The sequence below is a fragment of the Megalobrama amblycephala genome, linkage group LG2, assembly GCF_018812025.1.
Source record: "Megalobrama amblycephala isolate DHTTF-2021 linkage group LG2, ASM1881202v1, whole genome shotgun sequence".
Taxonomy (NCBI): domain Eukaryota; kingdom Metazoa; phylum Chordata; class Actinopteri; order Cypriniformes; family Xenocyprididae; genus Megalobrama; species Megalobrama amblycephala.
This window is the reverse complement of record NC_063045.1, coordinates 15,181,673-15,208,985: the sequence shown is the minus strand read 5'-3', so window position 1 is coordinate 15,208,985 and position 27,313 is coordinate 15,181,673. Positions and strand designations below refer to the sequence as shown.

Sequence of the window (27,313 nt, the reverse complement as noted above, 5' to 3'; positions counted from 1 at the left end):
ACTGTGCCTTGGGCATCTTCAGTGACACTCCAAGTAAAGCTCCACAGGACTACACTTAATAAAACTGCATCAAATCCTAATAATAGACTCAACTTTGACTTCAAAACCAATACCTCTCACAGACCACGGGGATAATCTTGGGGACAGTGGTGGCACTGCGTTAGACATTGCATAGTGAGATAAAGAAGAGCTGAAGCAGATCTGGCTTGTAGATGACTCAAGATGAGGTTAGCAAGAATTTTGCAGTGTCGACCAAATGCTTTCTTCTAAAATATTCTTTGCTTTTTGTTTCTCAAAAGCCTCTAAATTAGACATTTAAACTCTCAAGAAAATGCAAGTGGAGCTTGCATGTGCAAAACCATGTCTTGCTTGTGAGTGTGTTGCTATGAATGATTGCTAGGTGGTTGCTAGGGTGTTCTGGACAATTGCTAGGGCATGCAATGTGAATTCTAAGGTGTTTGCTAAGGCATTGCTAGAGTATTATAGGGGGTTGCTAGGGCATTGTTAATTGGTTGTTAAGGTGTTCTGGGTGGTTTCTAGGGCATTACTAGGTGGGTGCTTTCTAGTCCAAGTCAAAAGAGCCCATTCCAAAGTCTTTATGAAAAGTCTAGATTTGAGGTATCATTCATTTAGAACAAACCCATAATGCTAAGTATGAGCATTAATAATTGCTTTGTTTTGCTTAGTGAGCTCCACAATTAAAATGTTTTATGCCTGTTCATTTACTGTATCTACTCTTCCAGGACAAAACATATTTTATCTTGAGTTTATGAGACAAGATTTATTGCATTCAGTGCTAGGCAACTTCTGGGCCCTAGAGGATGAAACCATTAGGGGTACTACCTGACTGCCACTACCTTGGGGATGCCAACTGTTATGACTCAAAACAACTTGCGTACTCTACGCAAGTTTTTGAACACAAATGTTTAGATACACAAGCTCCAGTTCACACAATATGTTATAGAATGTGTCTAAACCCAATTCAAATCAAGTATGCATTGCATTTCTAAGCGCTGCCACTAGCGCAAGCACATTAAGTATGTGCAATAGGACCCTGCTTTTGCAATGCATTGGCCAGACATCTGCATCAGAATGTTTGCTTACTTGCATTATGTTTCTGGCCCTTTTTTACTGCTAAGAAAAAGAGAAGTGGAACTCACAACATGAAGTCCTGTTCCCAACATGGCTGACTGCCTCGCACGGCTATGGTGGTGCTTTTCACGTTTTGAACCTTCAGTGACACGTAGGTGTTGAATTTTTCTGCATGGAAATAACATTTTATTTAGTAGACTGTTGCAAAAACAACAGATAGGATATATATGTGGAAAGCTAGTTACAGTGAGACTTCAGGCTTACCTTGTGGTCCATCGAGCTTGGCTTTCTTCACTGTAATAGAAAGAGACATGTATGTAAATAAGTGATAAACATAGGTATCACACTTTATATATCTAGGGGATAAATAAAGCTCTAAACTAAACTAAAAAATCAGGCAGCGCATTTGAGATTCAATGTCAGCACATTTGCATTCGTGCAAGAGGGATTCCTTAAGGCCATAGACTCCAGTTTGCAGCAATTTATTTTCTTTCAGGAGTGGTGTAGGAAACAAACAAAAATGTTTTTGGAAACAGTCCCATAGTAACAAACAAACAAAAAGGGACCAAAATGTACCATGGCACCTTGGTTTTTGGACATGGCCCCATGGTACTGCAATGGTTTTTGGCATCAGTACCATGACATGTATCACATGAAAACCATGATTTGTGGATATGTTGTATAGTGGTACCATGGTAAATAAATATGATAATCATTTAATACCACAGTACAGGGTGAATTTATGATTACCTGATATCAAAATACCATGGAATTACCATCTGATACTATCACTGTACCATCATGGTACCACTGCAGTACTTCATTGTAAATGTTGTTAAAGAGAAATACACATGAAAACCTTATAAAGGCTTTAAAACCAGCAAGCATGTCAAGCAACAAAAGAATCATAGAGCTCAGCAAAGAAACAAATTCTCCAGTACACAAGTTTCTTACAGATTATGAACAATTTGAGTGGTTATGAAACTGCAGAGAGAGCTAGAGAGGCAGTCACTGTCAATTACGCTTAGGGGAAATATGAAAGAAAAAAAAAAGCTGTTCCCCAACTGAGCTCCTTTTCAAAGCCAAATGACGTCAACGACCCCATTCATAATTCATATTCCCCTATTCAGTGTGGGTAGAAGCATCCTCGAGTTAAGGGGACCTTAAAATAATTCAGAACCTTCCACTATAATCCTTCACAGTCAACGTTCCTCTATAAATTCAGTGCAGAATTTCTCACTTCCTCAAAAATGCTTACCAATTGACACTTTTAACTGCTGAGAGTAGCTTTAAGTTATACCGAATCTGAACCATATGAGTCAGTGGCTTTTGAAAAACTAATGATATCACAATCAAAACAAATGGAAATAGTCACGCTGCATTAACGTATTTGCCAACACACTGCGAATCATCACTTGTTTGGGGAAAATTGAACATCAGTTCCCTGCAGAGTTCCCTGTGAGTTTGGTGCTAGTTAATCTGGCAGATCAGCAAAATTGGTTGAAGCTAGTTAACAAGCACAATCTTTCTGACAAACTGGACTGACCAAGGAAGTTTTGCTGGATAAGCTACAGTAGTTTAACGAGTTTGTTTGCCCATATAATCTTTAGGGTATTAGGTTAGCTAATTTGGCTTGCTGTCCACTGAGGAGGGGCTCGATGAAGCAGCTTCAACTCAAGCTTTGATATACACCCCAGTGAATAAATATAGGATATGATTACATAGGGCAAGGTACCTGAGATGAAGGTGGAGTTTGGGGAGGTGGAGGGATGCTGGAACAGCTGAGACTGAAGAGAGGTAAGCAGCTGCTTATATACTCTGGCTGTTGATTGGAAGATTAGATGGGCTCGCTCCTCCCTAAATTACGTTTAAGAACTTCGTATTATAAGCATAATTTGAAAGGTTATGCATTAGGCTGTATACATATGCTAAGTGTTCGAGTCAAAACAGAAGTATACTTTGGGCTTAATGGTATTTCTGTGATGACAACTCTCAGAGTGTTTGGCATGGTAATGGATATGACAATTTTGAAATGTGTGGTCTTGGCAGAATAGACCTGCTACACTGCTGCTGCTGCAGAGCAAGTACAGGACTTGCTACTGCCAATTCATACACAGCACACTGTTGCTGTACAAAATAGCATGCATGAATTACCCATAGCAGATCTATACAGGTGGAGCTGGGGAAGGTGGAGGGCTTCTGAAAGCATGCTGCAACTGCTTAAAGCAAATGCTAACCAAGTATTTAAAAATTTGAGCAGCGAGCTCACTGGCTACTGATACAGCAGGAACCAATCAGCTGTGCCCTATAGAGAATGATGTGATTGCAAGCAAACTGAGTTAAGGACCTATCAGCCTGCACCAGTTTCATGACAGAACTTTGTATATGTTCACTGGCACAGAGTGCAGCAGAGCAGGTATTTTCGATTCCTATTGAAGTCGAACACCATGCTCATGCACTGGATTGTGGGATTGACATCATATAGGAGAATTTTGAGAGTGGCCAAGAGTGTCGAAAAGTTGAGAAATGCTCAGCTTTGTGAAAATATTAAGCAGAAAATGCCAAGCTGCAGCCAATCTCTGTGAGATGCAGGTAATGACATCTGTCATCATGAGTGTTTAAATATCTGCCGATTGTACTGGTGTTTCTGCTGGATTTATTGCGCAAATTATATTGTTTACATATTATTATGTTTCATTGGCCATGCACTGAAACAGATTATAACCTTTCACTATAGACAGACCCCAAAGCAGAACAGCTCTAGTGTTTTGAGCAGCACAGAGCGAAGTTTTGCCGCTGTAGTCTGCATTCTGAGGGAGAGAATTCTGCCACCGAAGGGAGGTTCCCAACCCTGGTCCTGGATTACCCCCAGTACTGAACATTTTTGATGTCTATCTTATCTGACACACCCGTCTGAGGTCTTGGAGTCTTTACTAACAAGTTGATGAATTGAATCATGTGTGTTTGATTAAGGAGACATCTAAAATGTGCTGTGCAGGGGGTACTCCAGGACCAGGGTTGGGAACCACTGCTCTAGACTTTTCATCCCTTCGAAGCTCTCACTCTGGAGGGTAAACACTTTGAAGAGTTTAAGGCATAAGTATAAGCCCTTCAGAATGGAACGCAAGGTATGACAGGCTCGAAATAATCAACTGCTGCACCTCCGCTCAAAGTTCCCACTCACGATTCGCCACTGCCTCCGCCTGTCTCTGCCAGGGTTTCCTCTCTCATGCTCCCACGCACCATTTCCTGCCATGTGGTTGGCATGCACGTGTGCTGCCTCTTTATCTCTTTCCCTCTTCCTCTCGCGCTCCATTAATCTCTCTGTGTAGCCGAGCATGGGCAGAGCAAGCTATACTCTGACACTAAAAATAACCACTTCAGGGTGAATGTGAGAGAAGGGTTTTTTGGGGTGGGGGGCCAAAAGCTTGGCATCAAAGGATGATATTAAAACATGCTTTAAAGAAAGCTTGGATTTACCATGAAGGTGTTTAAAGCAATCCATCAGTGATGAACTGCAATCTGAAAACTAATAATCTACATGCTGGAATTTGATGGAATTAAGCTTTAAGTTTTTAAGAATTAAGTTTTTCTCTGTGGAGAGAAGCATAAATGTGAAAAAAAAAAAATCTGAATGACATTAGGTCAAATACCAATTGCTTATTTACTTTTATAGTATTCATATTTTGAATTCACTTTTTTATTTTTTCCATTTTCAATTTTATTTTAAGTATTTTGTAAATTATTTAATTTTTAGTAATTTTAGTACTTAAAGGATTAGTTCACTTTGAAATGAAACTTAGCCCAAGCTTTACTCACCCTTAGGCCATCCCTAGGTGTATATGACTTTCTTCTTTCTGATGAACACAATCGGTGATATTTTAATAAATATCCTGACGCATCCGAGCTTTATAATGGCAGTGAACATTGAACATGGTTTACGACTATGAGCTGAAGAAAGTGCTTCCATCCACTTCCATCCATCATAAACATGTACTCCACACGGCTCCAGGGGGGTTAATAAAGTCCTTCTGAATCGAAGCAATGCATTTTTGTAAAAAAAAAAAAGCTTCCGCCAGACCACCTTCCGTATTCAACATACGAAGAAAGTGTAAAACTCTTGCAGTTGAAAAAGCTTACGCAACATCCTAGACCTTCCCTATTCAACTTACGGAAAAAGCTTAACTGACGCCATGCCAGTTTACACTTTCTTCGTAACTTGAATACGGAAGGCGGTAAACTTTTTGTAATTTTAGGTAATTGACAAGGTAACATTTACATTTTAAGTATTTTAAGTTTTCTCTAACATTTATATTTGATTTTATTTCAGCCCTATTTCAATTAAGGAAAACTATTTTTAATGGCTGTAGTTAACAATAACAATACTGCTTTTTACTAAATACTATAAATTATATTTGACTAAAAAGCAAGTCCTTGAGGCACTAAAGGGTTTGGGCTATTTAGGGGCCGTTTACACAGCACCGTTTTCAACTAAAAACATGAAACTTTTTATAAACTTTTTAAACCGTTCATTTACATGACAACAGTGTTTTAGGGGACTGAAAACGCTAAATTTTGAAAATGGGTTTCAAAGTGCACGTTTTTGAAAATGATACCATTATCGTCTCTGTGTAAACTACAAACACATGAATTTGTGAAAACAGTAATGTCATGCACATGCATGATACGTGTTCAGTCTATAGGCACGTAGTGTTTCTTCACAAAGTAACATCACCAACTACTGGCCTGGAATACAGCGTTTTAAGTCATTTTAGTCATCTGTACGCAAAAAACTCCGTTGTGTACACGTACCCTCAGATCACTACATTCAGTGTTATTTTTCTTATGAATGCAAATATCAAAGAAATGTTGTATAAATCAGGTAAAGGTCTGTGATTTTGCAGTTGCATATGAATATTTTCTTATTATACATTTCCAATAGGCTATCACTAAAACAGTGCTAAATTATACATGGTAACTGTTGTTAGTGTTAACTACAATTCAGTCATATACCTGGGAGGTTAAATAGGCAGTTCTATTAAATTATTAATAAGAAAACAATCTGTGGCCCCAGTCCTTTAAAGACAGAGTTCATCCCATGAAATGAAAATTTCATCATTTACTCATCCTTGTGTCCTTTCAAAAACCCATCTTTCTAGAGACGCACCAATGTAGATGTTTAGTAGAACACCCAGGCTGCTCGTTTCCATACAATGAAAGTCACTAGTTTGATTGTATGGAAAAGTAAGTGGAGTAAACAATGTCAATTTTTTCTTTTTTGGTGATTCCTTTAATCTGCTCATTCCATACTGTGTTATGATTTCCAGATTTTAAATAAATGCCCAGAATATTTTTCCTTTTTACAAACCAGACATTTTAATTGCAGCTTAGAAAAGGCACATTAAAATTCACTGAAAACTGGCGAAAAGATGGTTATGTAAGAGGAATTCAAGACTTTTAACTACGAAACCTATCCAGGGGGAATTAGGCAAGCCTTACTGTACATCTGCTCAGGTTACTGCGGCAGGCGCCAAGAATGATGCCAGTCTATGTGACACACACCCACACACCCACTGTCACTTTCGGACGCTGGTTGTGAATCTGCTGCCTGTTTAATTACAGAGTGGTGGCAGACATGCCATGGATCAGAATGTCTGTGTGGGATGTGTTCAAAGAAACATGGCTAACAGTATCGTTCAGAATTCTGAGTCTCCTACAACAGATCTTCTACAACAGACCAATCTGATTTGCATGTCATCTTGCGTTAAATGGCAATCAAGAACTGAGTAAGGCAAGCGAACATTGCACATGGCAGAACAAAAAGGCAAACAGTAAGTGCATGTGAAAGACATTCGGCCAAAGATTTACACCATCCCTATTCATACTCACAGACAACCCAGCGACCCCCTAATATAAAAAAATCTAAAATCTAGGTTACATGTTAACACTGATCAGCACAATAGTTAACATGAGCTAACTAGAGTTTTGCAGCATTTTTAATCTTGGTTTTTGTTAATTTCCACTTATTGAAATATGTATGAAAATAAAACATGAAAATAAGCAAATATGCGTTAAAAAATACATGAACATAAAACATAGCAACCAAAGCTAAAATTAAGAAATGAAAGTTCAGCTAAATGTGTCATTGTGCATACTTTTTACATAAAAATACAAAAAAAAAATTAACATTATAACTGCAACAAAAGTCATCAGTCTCATTGTTCCTCATTTCTAATATTATTATTATTATTATTTTTAAATGTGAATAATAGCCTATTTAAAAAAATTGAAATTAAGAAATTAACATTGTTTAAATTAAAATGAATCAATGCAATTTTAAGTATTATTAATAAAAAATATATAAATAAAATATTTAAAAATGAAAAAGCATATATTTCTGTACATCAATAATGATTATTTTAATGCTTTTGCTAATAAAATATTATTATAATATTTTATTTACGGCTGTCAAACGATTAATCACGATTAATCGCATACAAAATAAAAGTTTGAGTTTCTACAATAAATGTGTGAGTACTGTGTGTAATTAATATGTATATATAAATACACACAAATTAATGTATATATTTATGAGAAATATGTTATTTATGTACAAAATATTTTTATTTATATTTAATGTAAATAATATAAAAATATAAATAAATACATATACTTGTAAATATTTATCAAATATATACATGAATGTATTTGTATTTACATATACATAATAATTACACACAGTACACACACATATATTAGGCAAACTCAATCTTTTATTTTGTACGTGATTAATTGCGATTAATCGTTTGACAACCCTAATTTTATTATATTATTATAGGTCAGGGCAAAAATGCATCACTTAGTTTTACACAAAGGGGCCTCTGATATATATCTGTCCATTTGTCGATTTAGACCATATAATGATTTAAAATGTTTTGGATTTTTTTATTCATATCTGTAAGTGTACATAAATAGAATAAATACAACAAAGAAAATGACACCTGTAATGTCGGTCATGAACGCTTTGAACTGTAATGCCATTTTACCACCTTACAGTAAACACAGTTAAAAATAGATGTATCATACATCAAAGTAGATCCCATCTGAGCAGGGGGAGCAAACTAAAGCTCCATTTGGAATATCAAGGGAACACACCCCTGAATCCTGGCTGCATTTGAAACATGGGCGGATTCAATCTCCCTGAGCATTTCTAGTGCATCTCTATAAACAAACTGCACATTGTATACAATAAATAAATACATGTAAATAAGCAATAGAGGAGTAAGTTATAAAGCTAAAAATGGAGCCCCTCACATTTCACACTTCAGTTCAGCTTATGTTACATGAATACAAACCAATGATAATAACAAATATCAAATGCAGTATTGGGTGATTTGTTTTATCTTTATGTCTAAAGATTTACAATCCATGTATATAACGCATAACCAACAGCTGGTAGCCTATATGTAATGCATCCAAGCATGAAAGAATGCACTTACCTCCAACACACAGCAGTGACATCTCTTTGTTTATTATTATCCGCGCCCTTTTCAGATAGTTTGGATAATAAAACTGTTCTTAAAACGATTTATGGGATTTTTTTTATGTTGAGAAACCTCCCCTTCCCGTTTTCAAACTCTACCCCAAAATATACAAAAATAACAGCAGCTACTATTCGGATTACTTCAGATAATTCAATCCGAGGGCGTTTTCAATCACCCTCTCGATGTAAACCGCTGTTAGCCGGGCTATGTGTGAATGTTAGCGCTGTTTTTTCAGCCGCTCGTAACGCGACGCACAGCCATCTTGTTCAGCACCGCCGCCGCGAGGATAGCTACTACCGTGACGTCACTGTCCAAGCTGTGCACGCGGGCGATGCTGTGAGTGACAGCAGCAGAGCACGAGGACGCCTCTCCACTCCTTTCTAGTTATTTAACCCAGTAGAACCCAGCCGAAGTGTGGAGCAGTACTTAAATCTGCACATTTAAAAGTGCTCCGATACGGTCGGCAATTAATGAAACACTGTTTTAATATAAATAATCCTAAAAAAGGCTTTGGGGGTCGGACAGACTGCAAGGCCTGTTTTTAATAGGGCGAACTGCTAACTTAAAGGGACAGTTCACCCAAAAATATAATAAAATATTGTCATCATTTACTCACCGCCATGTTGTTTCAAACTCGTATGACTGACTTTATTCTGTGAAACACAAATGAACAGTGAACGCCGGCCTCAGTCTCCATTAACTTTTATTATCGAAAAAGATTATATCAAAGTGAATGGTGACTGAGGTGGTCTGTCCATAATATTATCTTCTTTTATGACTTTTCCTAATTTTTTGAGAAAAATTATAATATATATTTATTTATTATCTTTCAAAACAACAATTAGCAATTATACAATTAAAATGACCTTTTGCAGGTCAATTGTGATTTATTAAATCATTTTATATGACATTTTATATGATTTTCATATGTTTTAGCTGTGACTCAGTAAGTCACAGTCTATTCTTAAGCTCGGAGGGGAAAAAAAGTTAAATACGATGTACCAAAAATGTAATTCCAAAGGATGAGTTTTTTTGCTCAAGGGAACACTCCCTTTTTTCTTCAGACTATAAGACCTTTCTTTATGTTGTGGTCAATGTCACCCTCTACTGGATATAGATTCAACCACAGAAAAACAATGAAATAATTTAAAAGAAAGCAAAGCCATTCTTACCTGATTTTATTATCTTTTTCCACCAAAAGTTTTTTCCCCCCATATTAAAATAATTCATACAGTCAAAAAATTCAAGTACATCACTTAAAGCAGTGTAAACTCTGACACATTAAATATTTTAATGCTAGAATTCATCACTTTTTGCAATGCCAACTGATTTAAGTTTTGTTCAAAAGGGAATACAACCAAAAATAAACATTATTCAGGAATTTTAATTCAGAAAACATTATGACTAAGAATGTTACTCAATGTTTAGAGTAAAAATCATGGCGCAGAAATTCTCAAGAGCTTCTTGCAATCCATAGCGCTGTGCAGTAAGGCTTCAGGATAACCAATGTAAAACACTGCACTTTACATTTCAAAACAATATCTTTAATCCATGCTTTCTGTGGTTCTGGAGTTAGTCTTCACATGATCTGCTGTAATTGTCAAAACAGCAATATGGTTCATTAGGTGATTAATGTCAAGAAGTTTAGAATCCGCTGGCACCAGTGTTAACAAATTAGCTTATCGGTCGAGCTAGCCGTGTGAAAATATCCAATTAAACCGTAACCGTATGGCCCTTGTTGCACCTTGTGAGGCAGACACATTCGAGGCAGATCATGGGGGTCCCAGGCCTCCTGAATACTTTGGTCAGCCTGATGTAAAACCTTTAGATCCCACCCTTCAAAGCTTCTCACTGGAAGAAAAAGAAGAAGAAAAAGAAGAAACGATGACTACCAGATAGTATGAGCTTATGCAGTGGAAGACAGAGAGTAACAAAGTATTTTTACTCCATTTTTTTTTACTTTTTACTATTTTACTTAAGAACATTTTTCAAGTATCTGTACTTTATTTAAAATACTGTTATATTTTATTTACACTTGTTGCACAGTTGAATTAAGGCAAGACACCGCAGATCAAACTAATAGAACTAACAGATATCACAGACTTCCCCAGTTGATTGATTACAGTAAAAACTTTTTTTGTATTACATTTTCTGAAATGTTATTTTTAAATATGTAAACCAGGAATTATCTAATTAAAAATGAAATAATTTGCATACATTTCCAGAACAAAAATCTGAACATACAATAAAGCTAAGTTTTATTTTACTATTTCATTTTGTTGACATACTAGTGTCAAAAGTTTTGAGAGGGGATTTTGGATATCTCTTTTTATCACTAAAATGCTGTATAAAATCAGGCTAATTATATACAGGGAAACAAAAACACTCTTTAAAAACCTTCAGAATATAATTAGTAATAATAAAACTGTAAAGTTTTGTGTATGTATATACTAAAGTGGAGATTTCTGGCTCATGCTAGTGCGTGAAGAAAAAAAACACATTTTGAGAAAATATATGTATTGCAATTGAAATACAAATATGCAAATAGATAAACACTTAAAAGTGTATTTTGCATTCTTTCTTTCCACTAGTCTGAAATTAATGTTATGAAAAGCCAAATAACATAAAAATATCAAAATTGACCAATGTATGGAAATTCACGTTTTTGAATGTTTTTACTTTTAATACTTTATCCTTATGCTAAAAACACACCAATGGGGCATATGATAATCAGTTTCGAAAATAAATACAAAACCTAATCCAAAGAAAACAAGTTGACAAAAAGATTGAATCCAATATTTGGTGATAATATTGCATAACGAGAGATTTATAAGCTATTTTTTTAAGCCGGCCATTTTTGACCAGGAAAAACTGTAATAAAGTGGGGGGGTGGGGTTACAAAAAAGTACAAAATTATCCCAAATTATTTTGGAAGTAGTTTAGTGTGAGCAAAGTCAGTAAGTTTTATTCCAATGCGATAACATTAACATTTTTTTTGGGAAAAAAAATCATCTCCGGGTCAAAATGACCCGAACACAACATGAGGGTTAAGTACATTAATAACCAAGTACTTTTATACTCAAGTAAAATTTAAAATGAGTACTTATACTTTAACTGGAGTAATAGATTATTAGGGTATCTGTACTCAAGCACTTAATTTGTGTTCTTTGCCGACCAGTAGTGTTGCACAATTTTTACCTGTCTAGGTGAGCTAAGAGCTCTTGTAGCTTAAGGACTAAGCCGCGATGCTCATGAGGCCTGCTCTCTAAAGCACTACTCAAGCGACTCAGGTACGAGTCCAGCGTTCCAATCGATGGTGTCTCGCCCGTGCCTGAATGAAAAACAAATTTGTTTCCCATTGCGACAAATTATCTATCAAGGTTACTAGCATTACGGTCACAGTTTTGTACTAACCTGGCAAGGGTACAGTGGCCAGGCTGCTGACCAGTGTCTGTTTGATCGCCTGTAGGTGGCGCTGTAGAGCCTGGGTGCGAAGCTCATCCTGGCCCAGTTCAGCTTCCAGTCGCTCTTTAGCGCTGAACATGTCGGCAATGTGCTTCTGGAGAACCGCATTCTGCTCTTCAAACTCCACGTTAGCCTTGCGCAGTCGTCGGAGCTCCGCTTCACGTGCTGGGAATTGCATAATTTAAAAAAAACAAAACAGCTTGCATGTTGAGGTTTATGGTTGGCTCTCTAAAAAAACCTAACTTACCTTTGTTTTGGTCAAGAAATTCTTCTGTGAAAATAGGGACATCAAATCTGGTTGTGAAGTCCGAGTTCTGAAGGAAATCATTTCATGAGCCAGGTTGCAAGAACAATTTCCATGTCTTCCAAGAATTTGAAAAGCTTTGTTTGTACACTTACCTTAAAACCTGTAGATCCTGAACTGTTGGCATTGATAATGACAGAAGCCACCTCTTCTGTAATTTTTTTTAGAATGAATAAATTAGAATAAATGGATCGCTCTAAAACCAATACTTGCACCATTGCTAAATTAGAGCATACTGCACAAAAAGGCAAATACAAACAGACATGGGAAAAAAATGACCAGAAAAGTACTAAAATAAGACCAAAAAAATGTGTCACCTCTCTTTATTCTCTTGTCCTGAACTTTTGAACATGTGATCTGATAAGCTTCACTTTTCTGATACTCCCTGAGTTCTCGTGCATACTGCATTTTGTCCCTTTCGGCTTCATCTAGGTAGCGCTGTAAAAAAAAAGAAAATAGTTCAATTTCATCAGAAGGATGATATTCCAGCTTAAAAAGGAAACAATTTGTCTGTCAATTCACAGAAAATATAATAATAATAATAATACCTGCTTATCATGAGGAGCCAGACGGCTCCATTCTGCTCCGAGTCTCTTGGTAATTTCCGGGAAGGGAAGATCCGGGTGAAGGGCTCGGATGTGTTCGCGTCTCTCATTCAGGAAACGCACGTAACCAGTAACCGGAGCCTTGGGGCCATTTGGTAAAACCTTCTTTCTCTTCTTCCCTTTTGGCCAGCCTCGCTTCTTTACCGGCTGTGAAGTCGACTGATTCTGTAACAACTCAAATTGATATGAATCAAATTTGGGAAGAGAGTTTTAGGAAAATATAAGTGTGCTTGACCATGTTGACCTTTTACAATGACTCAATTACATATTTGAATTACTTCTGTGATATATAATAGACAAGTTTATTGAAGAAGTCCTGATCTTACCTCCTCCTGTGCCGAGTCAGTGTGTTGAGAGTCTTTAGATGCAGGAGCATCAGTTTGCTCTTGCTTTACACCACCCATAACATGGAGTTCAAGGAATTCTGGGACACAGAATTAAAGAGTATCAGACTGGATTAAATACTTTTTTTTTTTTTTATATATATCACACATGCATTGGTTGCGTTTAAGCAACAGTGATGTTTGCACTTTTAGATCTACCACTACATATTTGGGTAGCATTGTTATTATAGTTAACTAAATCTAAAACTGACAAAACAAAAAAACTTTTTCATTACTTGAAATAAAATGAGCATTAACTGGGAAAAAAAAAAATCTTAAACTTTTATTTCAGCTAGTTTTATTTTAGTTTAACTTGACGTACTGAAGTAAAATAAATGTATAAAAATGACCAAACAAAATTATTAAAACTTTAACGAACATTGAAAATATAAACAAACTAATTTAAAATATTAACGAAAACTATTATGGTATCCTAATGATACTAAAATAACACTGTTGGGCAGCAAAATGTTATCAAGATAGGCATCATTATTTATTTTTGGAAACACAGCCATTATATAAACAGACTGTTGGCTTATTCGTGTTTTGTACATAAAAGATGTAAGCGTGCAGGTGAGTTGGAGTTTTTGGTGCAATAATGTTTAAAAATGACTTCTCTCTGCTTCACCGGTTATTATTATTATTAGCTAAAGTAGCATTGTTAGCTAACTAGCCTCTGCTGAAACTCAGATGACTTAAATAAATTGCGTCTTCATTTCGAAAGTTTATTTAAATATATTTATATCTATCTGTTTGTATTTATCAGTATCGTTCGTGCGGATAATACACAATATTAGACACTTACCTAAATTAGTGCCTGTTTTCTTAACTCACACGCTAGCTCCGCCACAAACGTTGGTTTGATTGACAGTTCCTTGGAGGTTTTGATTGGTTTGTGGGTTTTGTTGGGCGGGGTGAACGGCAACGTGCTTCGTTTGCATTGCGCATGACTGGAAATAAAGTTGTTATTATGGATAAGATCAAAGCCGCTTTCCTAAGAGCATTTTCTGTTATGACTACAGAATTATATTCAACAGTTTGGCTACAAATTATTGAGTAAACTTGAATCAGTTCATTAAGTCATATTTTCGAACAGACAGGCACCCTTTATTTCCTTCCATCACACCAACTAAACTTCTCTTTAAATCTGAGATATCTCACATAAATTATTTTTCTTTACGTTTCTAGCATTTCCGGTACTTCATGATAAGGTAGTGTTAAATCCTTGGAATTTAAATGAATAATTATTGATGATTTACATGTCTAATAAACCTCTTATGAAATGTAACTATGGTTTTACTATGGTTTTTGTTGTAAAACTATAGTAACTACAAAATTAACTGGTTTTACTTTAGCACATTAACTATGGTTTTGTAGTGTCATAGCAAATGCAAAAATCATTTATTCTGTGGGAGAAATAATTGATTTTATATAAAATTGAATAATTTACTTTTGTTGTCATTGTACTGGCAAAAGTAGCATTATTAATCTCAGCAATAACAAAAAATAAAATAAAAATTGTACTGCTCTATCAAGTTAATTAATCAAATATTTTAATAATTATTTATTTGTATATACACCCAGAGTCCGAGTTCAAATTGGTTAGATTTTTTTTAAGGAAATAAAAAGGTTTTCTATATTTTATTTACTCAATAGCCTATGAAAGAGATTCGAATTAAACACAAAAACATTGTGCAATAAAAAATATATAATAAAAAATGCAGCGGAGTATTCTACAGTTTGTTGTGCAATCGACTTTTATGATTGGCCATAATATCTGCACGTTGCAGCCAATGGACATGCTCCTCTATGCGTTCTCACAGAACCGATCATTAGAGCAAACCACTTAAAGGCTTAGTTCACCCCAAAATGAAATTTCTGTCATTAATTACTCCCCTCATGTCGTTCCAAACCCGCAAGACATTCATTCATCTTCAGAACACAAATTAAGATATTTTTTATTAAATTTTTTAGCTCCCATAGAAAGCAATGAAATAACCACATTCAAGGTCCAGAGAAGTAGTAAAGTCATTGTTAAAATAGTCTATGTGACTATAGTGGTTCAATCTTAATGTTATGAAGCGACGAGAATACTTTTTGTGCGCAAAAACAAAACAAAAATAACAACTTCAACAATTTCTTCTCTACCCTGTCAGTCTCCTACGCAGTTGACGCAGCGAACGCAGTGCAACGCTTCCGTGTTTGCATCCAAACGGCTCAGTATTGGCTGACGCTGTTCATGTTGAGGTTGCACTGCGGTGCCTCCCATTAAATTTATTCAAACTGATTAAAAAATAATTCAAATTATTTTATATTTTTAAATAAACTGTAACAACTAACATTTTGTCAGAACCTAGTAATTGTGTTCTCTGTTTAAAAAAATAAAAAAATAAATTATGATCAATTTTCAGAATTGTGCAGCTCAAAAAAACTCCAATGTCTATATGGTAACATCCTCAAAACAATAAGTTTTATAAAATAAACACATTTCAGCCTGTTTAAGTAGGAATGAGTCAATATTATGTATCCTAGAAACATTATTCAAATTATTTTGATTTTTAGAATGCACATTAGTTTTCCTTTCCCTTATAACTGGATTCACCTTTAAATGCGATTAGTAATTGTTGATTTTCAAAGCACTATACTGAGAGGTATAGCCACCCAAAAACATTTTAGTTTTTCTACTTTAACCTGAAGACAAATGTTTAAAATGTTTGTGTGACCTGTTAAATTCTGCATGCACCACATATGTAGATTTTTACACAACGTATCTTTAATTTGGCCAAAATTACACAGGTTATCTTCAAGCAAAGATAATGTGTTTGTGCCACACACAATTCATAAATGTTCACTGACCTTTCATTGTGCCTGTCTTGATACTCAAGAAAAAGAAAAAAAAAAATAGTTTGGAGGAAACATGAAATATGTTTATTGTTAGAAGACTTTATATTTAAATAAATCTGAAAAGTTATTGAATGTTTAAAAAAAAAGAAAAAAGTATAGGCTATATACAGTGCTCAGCGTACATGAGTACACCCCCTTTGAAAAGTAACATTTTAAACAATCTCAAACACAAAAACTATTTCCAAAATGTTGACAAGACTAAGTTTACTATGACATCTGTTTAACTTATAACATGAAAGTAAGGTTAATAATAGAACTTAGATTACACATTTTTCAGTTTTACTCAAATTAGGGTGAGGAGTACACCCCGCTGAAAGTCTCTGGAGCAAAGCTAAATATTAGACTACAAAAACTACTACATCTAGTAGTTTGTATGGCCTCCATGGTTTTTAATGACAGCACCAAGTCTTCTAGGCATGGAATGAACAAGTTGGCGACATTTTGCAACATCTATCTTTTTCCATTCTTCAAGAATGACCTCTTTTAGAGACTGGATGCTGGATGGAGAGTGATGCTCAACTTGTCTCTTCAGAATTCCCCATAGGTGTTCGAATGGGTTCAGATCAGGAGCTGAATCACTTTCACCCTGTTCTTCAGAAATCCAACGATGACTAAGGGCACGGAGTGACGGTAGCATCTTCTCTCTCAGTATAAAGCAGTACATCTGTGAATTCATGATGCCATCAATGAAATGCAGCTCCCCGACACCAGCAGCACTCATGCAGCCCCACATAAGGACACTGTCACCACCATGTTTCACTGTAGGCACCATGCATTTTTCTTTATAGTCCCAGTAGTCTTCGTCTTTGTCAGCTTGGGCCCTGGCAAACTCTAGGCGGGCTTGTTTGTGCCTGAGCTTTAGGAGAGGCTTCTTTCGTGGACGGCACCCATGCATGCCATTCCTCTGCAGTGTCATGGGAAATAGTCACCTCAGGTTGGCTTTCTACTTCTTTAGAGAACTGCAGTGAACTTGCATGCCGATTTTCTTCAACCCTTCTCATCAGAAGACGCTCCCGTCGAGGTGTTAAATTTTGTGGACAACCTGGACATCTCTGTGAGATTGTTGCAGTTCCATCTTTTTTTAAATTTTTGTACCACTTTTGCTACAGTATTCTGACTGATAAGTAAAGCTTTGCTGATCTTCTTGTAGCCTTCACCTTTCTGGTGTAGAGAAATTATTTTCTTTCTCAGGTCTTGTGACATTTCTCTTCCATGTGGTGCCATTGCTGACAGCATGAAATGGGAAGGGGTTTTAACACCCGTTTATAGGCAACTGTCTGCTGGACACCTGTGTAATGAATAATTAGACTCACCTGTGGTTGAATTCTTGTTAAATTAGACATTTGTAGTCTAAAATTTAGCTTTGCTCCAGAGACTTTCAGTGGGGTGTACTCATTTATGCATCACCCTAATTTGAGTAAAACTGAAAATGTTGTTCTCTAAGTTATAAACAGATGTTATATAAAACTTAGTCTTGTCAACATTTTGAAAATAGTTTTTGTGTTCAATGATATTGTTTAAAATGTTACTTTTCAAGGGGGATGTACTCATTTCCGCTATATATATATATATATATATATATATATATATATATATATATATATATATATATTTTTTTTTTTCCTTCAAATTTAAGATTTTACCTAAATCACAATTTAAAATTCCTATATATATATATATATATATATATATATATATATATATATATATATATATATATGCAGGTTTGTGGGAATTTTTTTGCATTACTGTGGTGACCTTCGAAGTTATAGGTATTCTCATAATAGATTCTATAAAAGAAAACAAAATTATATTTATTGAATATAAATATAATGATAAAATAAAAAACAGGTAAAAAATAAAGAAAAAACGGATGCGAGTCAAGAACCTGTAGAATTGCAGCCTGCTATTCACACACTTCTAGTAACTGTTATCGGCTTCATATGGTTTAACTGAATTAAAACACTTAATTTGTGACATGTGGGAAAAGTTGCTCTCAGTTTCATGCCACTGTCCACATTTACACTTTCTAAAATAAGAAATTTCCAAGAACACCTGCCTCCTCTCCAATAAATCGTCAGCTAGAGAATAAAACTGTCACTACCTAAGCATGAAAACTAAAATTAATTACAGACAGGAAGGCCAAACTAATTAAAAAGGGGTTCGATGATGTTCAAGTCTCTTGTGGGAAGGCAGTCATTTGGCCAGTATTTCTGGTTATGCGCTGTTGTGTATGTTTATTCCAGCAAAGCCTGCAGTGTTCACCATCCAAGATGGCTGCGGGTGAAAGCAATAGCCGATCCTCATGTCTAAACTTGTCTAATTCGGGGCCACTTGGCAATGCACCGCCGAGCAACAGCGCCCATTCTTCACCCGCGAGCAACGGGGGATCTATGGGTGCAGTCGGGGGGATTAACCGGAGCGCGGGGAATTCGAACCCCCAATCAGGCCCGGAAAACGGCGGAGGCGCCGAGACTGCGGTGAGAAGCACGCCGAGCGCGCAGAACCCTTCCCGGCAGTCGGTCGGTCAGAGCGGAGCGACTTCAGGCGCTGCGTCAAACATGACGGCGACATCATCATCATCATCTTCGTCCGCGTCTACCGCATCCGCCGATGCGTCCGCCGCCGTCCCCTCGCTTCCCAGCAGCCCGGCTTCGGTTTTGGTTTATCGAGAGCCGGTCTACAACTGGCAAGCGACAAAAAGTACAGTGAAAGAAAGGTTTGCATTTTTGTTTAACAACGAAGTGCTAAGTGACGTCCATTTTTTGGTTGGGAAGGGAATGGGAGTGCAGCGCATTCCAGCGCACAGGTAGGGATGAATAGCGGTATGTTTGTATGTTTTATTTGGAGTCATTTTTTTAATTACTTTGTATATTGCAATAAAAAGCTAATGCCAAACTCTCCCGCTCGATTAATAAATTAAAGTATTTGTTTCGGCGAGGATAAATCCATATTTATTCCTCAAATGGCCGTATTTACAGCCCGATCCCGTTGCTCTTCGCAGATTTGCTCTCGCTGTGGGAAGTGCCGTCTTTGATGCCATGTTCAACGGTGGCATGGCAACAACGTCGACCGAAATTGAACTGCCAGATGTGGAACCGGCTGCATTTCTAGCCCTTCTCAAGTAAGAATGGGCCGCGTAATGCTTCGCTGCACGCTTAATGCTCTGTACTGCTCTTCTGTGTGTTGACCCCTGTTGTCGTAACGTCCTTCAGGTGCCCTCTGCCATTTAACTGCAGTCAGCAGACCCTTACGAACATTTTTCATGATATATACCACTGGTTTGCGCCAATATATCATACAGTTACTGTTGCTACTAGTCTCCTTCAACAGTGCGAGAAGCTTTTGGATTCTTTGATAGTTTTAAAGTATTGATCATTGATATTTTGGTGGAAATCATTACCATGGTAAATGTTTGTCAAGGGGAAAATAAACCAGAATTTTAAAATAGACACTGTGGACAGAAGTAGTCTCATACCACTATTAAACAGGGATCAATAATGTCTGTCATTCTGTCTATTTATATCTGTCTGCCCAATGTTCTGATCGATCTAGTCTATCGTTTTGACTTTCTGTCTGTCTGTCATTATGTAGTCCTCTATCTATCTGTCTGTCTGTCTGTCTGTCTGTCAGGGTATCTAATCCATCTGACAGATTGTCTTGTAGCTTAGTTATATGTCTTTCTGTGAATCTGTCAGTCTATAATTGTGTTTTTTTTTTTTCCATTTTGTAAATACAGATTTTTATACTCCGATGAAGTGCAAATTGGACCAGAGACCGTTATGACCACACTGTACACAGCCAAAAAGTACGCAGTACCTGCACTCGAGGCCCACTGCGTCGAATTCTTGAAGAAAAATCTACGTGCTGACAATGCGTTTATGTTGCTCACCCAGGTAATCACAGTCAGATTTCATGTTGACATTGGGAACTGACATATTGAACGCCACCTTTATTTCAAGTTCGTTCCCCCGGCCATCTTTAGTTCCCATGTTTGACAGCCTCCTTTCAGATTCTAGCAAACCGAGCCTCGAGCTTATTGAGTGTGTTCGTGGTTTGCTTTTGTGCACAATCTATTATAGATTATATGAAAACATGGTTCCTTTTGCTTTCAGGCACGGCTTTTTGACGAGCCCCAGCTGGCTAGTCTCTGCTTAGAAAATATCGACAAGAACACAGCTGACGCACTAGCCGCCGAGGGCTTCACAGATATTGACCTTGGTATTGCTCTTAAGTATCAACTGCTCAAATATCACAACAAAATACAATCAGAAAAGTGAGTTAGAAATGGACCGTTTTATGTTCCCTCCTGTGCAGACACCCTCGTGGCAGTCTTGGAGAGAGACACGCTGGGTGTACGGGAAGTGCGTCTCTTCGGGGCTGCGGTTCGTTGGGCGGACGCTGAGGCCCAAAGGCAACAGTTACAGCCCACGCCGGAGAACAAGCGTCGAGTGTTGGGAAAAGCACTTTCCCTTATTCGCTTCCCGCTCATGACTATTGAAGAGTTTGCAGCAGGTAATTTTCATCAAATCCTTGATGCCAGTTTACCTTGTTGTCGACTTATTAACTGTAATCAAAGTATTTGTATTGTGGGAATTATTACAGTTATGAAACAATTTCCTGAATGCTTTTCTCAAAAGTGGATCTGATAGTCTAAGCTTCTCCTGGAGGGCCACTGTCGTGCAGAGTGTAACTCCAACCTGCTCCAAAACACCTGCCTTGAAGATTCTAGTAATCCTGAAGACGTTGATTAGCTGGTTCAAGTGTGTTTAAAGGGATAATTCACCCAAAAATGAAAATTTGCTGTTAAGTTACTCACTCTCAGGCCATCCAAGATGTAGGTGCCTTTTTTTTTCTTCAGTAGAACAGTAAAGAAGCTGAAACTGTCGTCTTCTGTGATTGATATAATGGAAGTCAATGGGTGCCGTCACTTTGAGATTCAAAACAAAATTAATACCCGTGGCCCCTGATGATACATTAGCCGCTTTTCCACTGTTGGGCAGTGCAGCCAGGGCTAACAGCGTGCTGGGCTGGGCCTATGGCCACAGACCTTAGGCACCAAGGCCAAAATCAAATTGCGTTTCCACTGTCAGTCCACTAGCTCCGCAGCGCTGACTAAAAACCGCCCTTATCCCTTGACAAACGTCACACAACCCAACCCATTTCAGCATGTAGACCATCACCTGACTACGATTAGCTCCGCCTTTCACCTCGACTGCGCCTCAAGCCCCAGCTGGCCCGCTTTGGACCAAGGTTTTCGGCGGGCCGAAAAACCCGTGCCTTTGGCACCGAGGAAGCACCGAAGAGGCACGATCAAGCCCCGGAAGTGACAGTGGAAACGCGACTGGCCCTGGCACGCACTAGCACGCCCGCCTTTGGCCCGGCAGTGGAAACACGGCTACTGTCACTTCCGGGGCTTGATCGTGCCTCTTCGGTGCTTCCTCGGTGCCAAAAAACTTTGGTCCAAAGCGGGCCAGCTGGGGCTTGAGGCGCGGTCGAGGTGAAAGGCGGAGCTAATCGTAGTCAGGTGCTGGTCTACACGCTGAAATGGGTTGGGTTGTGTGACGTTTGATCAAGGGAGGTGTGTTTAAGGGCGGTTTTTAGATCAGCGCTGCGGAGCCAGCGGACCGGCAGTGGAAACGCAATTTGGTCTAAGGTCTGTGGCCATAGGCCCAGCCTGTCACGCTGTTAGCCCTGGCTCGCACTGGCCCGACAGTGGAAAAGCGGCTACTGGAAACGCGACCGGCCCTGGCATGCACTAGCACGCCCGCCTTTGGCCCGGCAGTGGAAACGTGGCTATTGAGGTCTTGAGAAGTGAAACCATCGGCCTATGCAAGAAGCTATTATTTTTACCTCTAATTCACAGCCTTGGCAAATGGTCCTGAGTGCGTTCACGACAGTCTGGAGCTCAAGCTTCCTGTCGCATAATGACGTACAGTATGCGAGGGCGCGACCTCACACATGAGCTGATGCTTTTTGTTACTACAGAGAGGGAGGGCGAGTGTTGTATACCAGTCATCAAAATGATACTTAACCGTGTTTATCCTGATTGTTGCAACTGATTTAAAAATAAAAAATTACATTTACTTGCACAATCTCACTCGGGAAGATTGACTTTTCCATTGTGATGACCGGTACTTTTAAACAGCTTTAGACGTTCGTACTGCTGGTGAGGTCGCTCCTGCGCGTACGACATTATGCGACAAAGCTTTCGCTCCAAACTGTTGTGAACGCGCTCAGGACCGTTTGCCAAGGCTGTGGATTAGAGGTAAAAATGTTGTAAATAATGTTCAGTTTCTTGCATAGACCGATCGTTTTGCTTCTTAAGACCTCAATGTATCGCCAGGAGCAGCGGGTATTAATTTTGTTTTGTCTGCATGTTTTTTTGAATCTCAAAGTGACGACACCCATTGACTTCAATTATATGAATTACAGAGGACCATGGTTTCAGCTAAAAATCTTCTACTGAAGAAAAAAAGTCAGCCACGTCTTGGATGGCCTGAAGTAAATTAACAGCAAATTTTTGGGTGAACTATCCCTTTAAGTAGGGTTGGAGCTAAACTCTGCAGGACATTAGCCCTCCAGGAGCTGAGTTTGACACCCCTGGTCTAAGCTAACAGACTTCCCGAGTGGCAATAGCCGTAGTGCTAAACCTTGTGTATGTGTGCAATGTAGGTCCAGCTCAGTCTGGTATACTCACAGATCGGGAGGTGGTCAGTTTGTTCCTGCATTTTACGGTCAATCCGAAACCACATGTGGAGTTTATTGACCGACCTCGCTGTTGCCTACGGGGGAAAGAGTGCAGCATCACGCGTTTCAGTCAGGTGGAGAGCCGCTGGGGGTACAGCGGAACCAGTGACCGCATCCGGTAAGCGTGTGTTTTTAAAACCATCGACTGACAGTGCTGAGATGTTGAAAGGGAACTTGTGGAGTTGATTCTACCCATTTTTTTTTTTTAACCTGATATACAAGCTAAATGCTAATAACTGTTGTATGCTTGTATTCAAATTCCTTACAGGTTTTCAGTGAACCGCAGAATATTTGTCGTGGGATTTGGGCTCTATGGGTCCATACATGGTCCAACTGACTATCAGGTCAACATCCAGGTGAGAAGCAAGCATTTTCAATAATTTTCATTTCAAGTCTATGACTCTTGGTTCTTGGCTAGAATTGGCTGTAATAAGAAGCAGATTTTATGCTGCAAGTCTTGCTGTGCAATGACTTTTCTTTTGTTTTGTGCTTAAATATGAAAATGTGGCAGTAGGTAAGTGGTAATGGTGCATGTTTTCCTCTAATGTAGATCATACATACAGACAGCAACACAGTTCTCGGTCAGAACGACACAGGCTTCAGTTGTGATGGAACAGCCAGTACCTTCCGAGTCATGTTCAAGGAGCCTGTGGAAATTCTTCCCAGCGTCAACTACATTGCTTGCGCCACCCTCAAGGTAAAACGGACTCAGAATTGGAGTTTCCTTGTCTATTAGCTTTTAGGGCATTTATATGCTGTTATGCTATTATAAATACCACATGCCACCGACATGCAATAGCAAGTGGCGAATCATGGTTCATTGTGTCAAAATCCAGTAATTTAAATAGGAATCTGCGTGATGGGGAATTTCGCATGAATTTCCCCATGAAGATTCTGCATTGGGTTCAAGTTTGTCAAGCAAATTTGCCATTTTGACCTACAGAAAGCTTTTTTTTGCCTGCTGGACCACACCTTTTGATCCCTTAAAATCCCTCTGTTACCAAAGAATAAGCTTAAAGTTAGTCCACTTTTAAATAAACTTTTCCTGATAATTTACTCACCCCCATGTCATCCAAGATGTCCATGTCTTTCTTTCTTCAGTCGAAAAGAAATAAAAGTTTTTGATGAAAACATTCCAGGATTTTTTTCCATACAGTATAGTAGACTTCAATGGGCACCAAACAGTTGAAGGTCAAAATTAGTTACACTGCAGCTTCAAATTGTTCTACACGATCCCAGATGAGAAATAAGGGTCTTATCTAGTGAAACCTTCGCTCATTTTCTGAAAAAAATTGAAAATGATATAAGTCTTAACCATAAATGCTCATCTTGAACTAGCTCTCTTCTTCTTCTTCTTTATTAGAATTCCAGCAGTGTAGACACTGCTAAGTGTAATACTGCCCTCCACAGGTCAAAGTTTTGAACTAATTTTTATATGCAATTTGCTAGTATATAACAATTAGTTCAAACTTTGACCTGTGGAGGGCAGTATTACACTTAGCAGTGTCTACACTGCCAGAATTCTAATAAAGAAGAAGAAGAGAGCTAGTTCAAGATGAGCATTTATGGTTAAAACCTATATAATTTTAAATTTTTTTCAGAAAATGAGCGATGGTTTCACTAGATAAGACCCTTATTTCTCATCTGGCATCATGTATAACAATTTGAAGCTGCAGTGAAACTAATTTTGACCTTCAACTGTTTGGTGCCCATTGAAGTCTACTATATGGAAAAAAAATCCTGGAATGTTTTCATCAAAAACTTTAATTTCTTTTCGACTGAAGAAGGAAAGACATGGACATCTTGGATGACATGGGGGTGAGTAAATTTATTAGGAAAAGTTTATTTAAAAGTGGACTAATCCTTTAATTACAATGAATTAAGTAAATTGTCAATCATTCATATGAATTTGAAATGAACTTTTGATGGGTTCATGCTTTTGCAGGGACCAGACTCTCATTATGGGACCAAGGGGATGCGTAAAGTCACACATGAAGCCCCCGCTACTGGTACCAAGACCTGCTTTACATTCTGCTACGCTGCAGGCAACAACAACGGCACTTCCGTAGAGGATGGACAAATCCCAGAGGTCATCTTCTACACATAATGACCAAGCAGAATCATCTCATGATTGAAGACTCTTGCATAGCATTTTGTGGCCAATTCACTGGTCTCTATGTAGACTGGTGACCAAATACTGATCTCTCATTTCTAAAGGCTTTTGTTTTTAAGATTTGAAGCATGAGAATTCAGTCCTTCAAAGTGTACTTAGGGTACAGTTTCTGTTTCTTCCCAAGTAGCACCTCGTAGTACCACTTTGATGTTATGACCAGCCAATTTCATTGCTAATTAATGAATAGCTGAACTCTGTCATTGCAATGATCTACTACAGGTACAGTTCATTAACTCTCATTTGTCCGTTTTATTTGAATGTTGACAAGAGGTGTTTCTTTTGGTCCCATGTTTGACCCTTGATTGTTCAACTTATCAGTCCTTCAAATCGCACTGATGCACTTCAGCTCCAGGCGCAACGGCAAGTTTGGGGAAAGTACACTACATCTTAAGACTTCAATTCAATGTAAAACTGACTGTTATGTACCCATTTTGAGTGGCCTGCACCCCTTGATAGAGGTGAAACTCGATTTCTTTGATGGCAGTGTGATCAGTAGATGTTTATATGGTGTTGTTTTAAGATAGTTCCCCACCTTGTTAATAGTGATAAACCACAAGAGCACTTGCATTCACAATGCCACTATGTATAAAATCTCTAAGTATTGACTGCAGTGAAATACTGAACACATTTCTGTTACAGAATTTGAATATTTTCTTGAGATGTTGATTATAAGGAAAATGAACAGGAAACAGCTTCATGAATGTACCAATGCTTACCTTGTAAGCGCTGTAAATATAATGTCCTTGTCTTGTTTCTGTATATTTAATTAAAGTCTGCACCCCTAGTTTGGGTCACAACGGATTAATTTATGCAGCATACACAATAGCTAATAATAACAATTTAATATTTGTGAGTGGCATTTGTTTATGCAAAACTTGTTAGAATGCTTCTTTGGTGACTTGGTCTTTAAAAAAAAAAGAAAGAAAAAAAAAAAAAAAGTTGAATCTCAGGTTTCTTCTTGAAAGTCTGTAGGTATTTTTGCTCACCAAGTCAGACTACTTTGAAACCAACGCACCAGTCATGTTTGCCTATTCTTGTTCCCATCACAAATGTGTGGGACAAATGGGAGTGCTTAAAGTTTAATACTTTGACGTTAAATATGTACTAATAAAGTGATTGCCTTAACAGGCCGCATGAATTAGAGCTTGGCATTCAATCAATTTTAACTATAATGGACCTTAGTCAAGAGTAGACTTTAAAGGTTTAGTTCACCCAAAAATGAAAATTCTGTAATTTATTACTCACCCTCATGCCGTTCCACACCCATAAGACCTTCGTTCTTCTTCAGAACACAAATTAAGATATTTTAGTTGAAATCCGATGGCTCTGTGAGGCCTGCATAGACGGCAAAGGTACTTCCTCTCTCAAGATCCATAAAGGTACTAAAAACATATTTAAATCGGTTCATGTGAGTACAGTGGCTCAATATTAATATTATAAAGCGACAAGAATATTTTTGGTGTGCCAAAAAACCCCAAAATAATTTGTGATGGCCGATTTCAAAACACTCCTTCATGCAGCTTCGGAGCACAAATGAATCAGGAATCATGATTCAGATCACTTGTCAAACTGCCAACAGCTGAAATCACGTGACTTTGGCGCTCCGAACAGCAAATTTGATACACTGATTCATTTGTGCTCTGAAGCTTCATGAAGCAGTGTTTTGAAATCGGCCATCACTAAATAAGTCGTTATTTTGTTTTTTTTGGTGCACCAAAAATATTCTCGTCGCTTTATAATATTAATATTGAGCCACTGTACTCGCATGAACTGATTTAAATATGTTTTTAGTACCTTTATGGATCTTGAGAGAGGAAATGTCATTGCTCCCTATGCAGGCCTCACGGAGCCATCGGATTTCAACAAAAATATCTTAATTTGTGTTCCGAAGATTAACAAAGGTCTTATGGGTGTGGAACGACATGAGGGTAAGTAATAAATTACAGAATTTTCATTTTTGGGTGAACTAACCCTTTAACTTGGCAGAAATGGGAGAAACAAAACTGGGAGGCGATAGAAATGCAGCACATTTAATTAGTTAAACAGTAGGGGTGTGCACAAATAGTCGAATATTCGATCTTAAATCCTAAGCA

General features: G+C 37.8%; 3 protein-coding genes across 18 annotated transcripts in view; 1 reads left to right on the top strand and 2 right to left on the bottom strand.

Moving 5' to 3' along the window:
• Positions 1-8,960, bottom strand: part of unc13a (unc-13 homolog A (C. elegans)) — a 46,487-nt gene extending 37,527 nt beyond the window's left edge. For 4 of the 12 annotated variants that reach the window (XM_048182976.1, XM_048182978.1, XM_048182979.1 and 1 more), the window contains exons 1-3: positions 8,592-8,959; positions 1,357-1,386; positions 1,161-1,260 (exon numbers count right to left, since the gene is read on the bottom strand). In XM_048182976.1, coding sequence (XP_048038933.1) covers positions 1,161-1,260; positions 1,357-1,386; positions 8,592-8,613 — 152 coding nt within the window. In that variant the 5' untranslated portion in view covers positions 8,614-8,959. Of the gene's footprint in view, positions 1-1,160; positions 1,261-1,356; positions 1,387-8,591 lie in introns of all 12 variants that reach the window. The other 8 variants (XM_048182981.1, XM_048182982.1, XM_048182986.1 and 5 more) reach the window with 3 other exon arrangements.
• Positions 8,961-9,799: 839 nt separating this feature from the next.
• Positions 9,800-14,334, bottom strand: hmg20b (high mobility group 20B). 2 transcript variants are annotated; one of them, XM_048182989.1, is made up of 9 exons: positions 14,199-14,334; positions 13,337-13,434; positions 12,954-13,184; positions 12,723-12,843; positions 12,501-12,556; positions 12,349-12,415; positions 12,051-12,266; positions 11,835-11,967; positions 9,800-10,487 (listed from the first exon to the last, which is right to left on the bottom strand). In XM_048182989.1, exons 2-9 carry the CDS (start codon positions 13,412-13,414, stop codon positions 10,475-10,477), a joined length of 915 nt encoding a protein of 304 aa, XP_048038946.1. In that variant the 5' UTR covers positions 13,415-13,434; positions 14,199-14,334; the 3' UTR covers positions 9,800-10,474. The 2 variants fall into 2 exon arrangements, with proteins under 2 accessions (XP_048038946.1, XP_048038947.1); XM_048182990.1 differs by having other exon boundaries at positions 12,954-13,175.
• Positions 14,335-18,381: 4,047 nt separating this feature from the next.
• btbd2a (BTB (POZ) domain containing 2a) lies at positions 18,382-26,004 on the top strand. Of its 4 annotated transcripts, none has more exons than XM_048182972.1 (9): positions 18,382-19,016; positions 19,302-19,421; positions 20,037-20,193; positions 20,413-20,518; positions 20,615-20,812; positions 22,973-23,165; positions 23,316-23,403; positions 23,598-23,744; positions 24,993-26,004. In XM_048182972.1, the coding sequence occupies exons 1-9, from the start codon at positions 18,517-18,519 to the stop codon at positions 25,152-25,154; spliced, it is 1,671 nt and encodes a 556-aa protein (XP_048038929.1). In that variant the 5' UTR covers positions 18,382-18,516; the 3' UTR covers positions 25,155-26,004. The 4 variants fall into 4 exon arrangements, with proteins under 4 accessions (XP_048038929.1, XP_048038928.1, XP_048038931.1 ...); XM_048182971.1 differs by having other exon boundaries at positions 18,382-19,106; XM_048182974.1 differs by lacking the exon at positions 19,302-19,421 and having other exon boundaries at positions 18,382-19,106.
• The last annotated feature ends 1,309 nt before the right edge of the window (positions 26,005-27,313 follow it).

What these genes read in the sequence shown, in the direction of transcription:
- hmg20b (XM_048182989.1), bottom strand. Translation starts at nt 13,414, where the DNA reads ATGGGTGGTGTAAAGCAAGAGCAAACTGATGCTCCTGCATCTAAAGAC. An exon ending in GGACAAGAGAATAAAGAGAG is followed by an intron (nt 12,557 to 12,722) that starts GTGACACATTTT and finishes AAAAAATTACAG; the next exon opens with AAGAGGTGGCTTCTGTCATT. An exon ending in CAGGATCTACAGGTTTTAAG is followed by an intron (nt 12,416 to 12,500) that starts GTAAGTGTACAA and finishes GATTTCCTTCAG; the next exon opens with AACTCGGACTTCACAACCAG.
- btbd2a (XM_048182971.1), top strand. Translation starts at nt 18,517, where the DNA reads ATGCGCTGTTGTGTATGTTTATTCCAGCAAAGCCTGCAGTGTTCACCA. An exon ending in GCATTTCTAGCCCTTCTCAA is followed by an intron (nt 19,422 to 20,036) that starts GTAAGAATGGGC and finishes TTGTAAATACAG; the next exon opens with ATTTTTATACTCCGATGAAG. An exon ending in GGAACCAGTGACCGCATCCG is followed by an intron (nt 23,166 to 23,315) that starts GTAAGCGTGTGT and finishes AATTCCTTACAG; the next exon opens with GTTTTCAGTGAACCGCAGAA.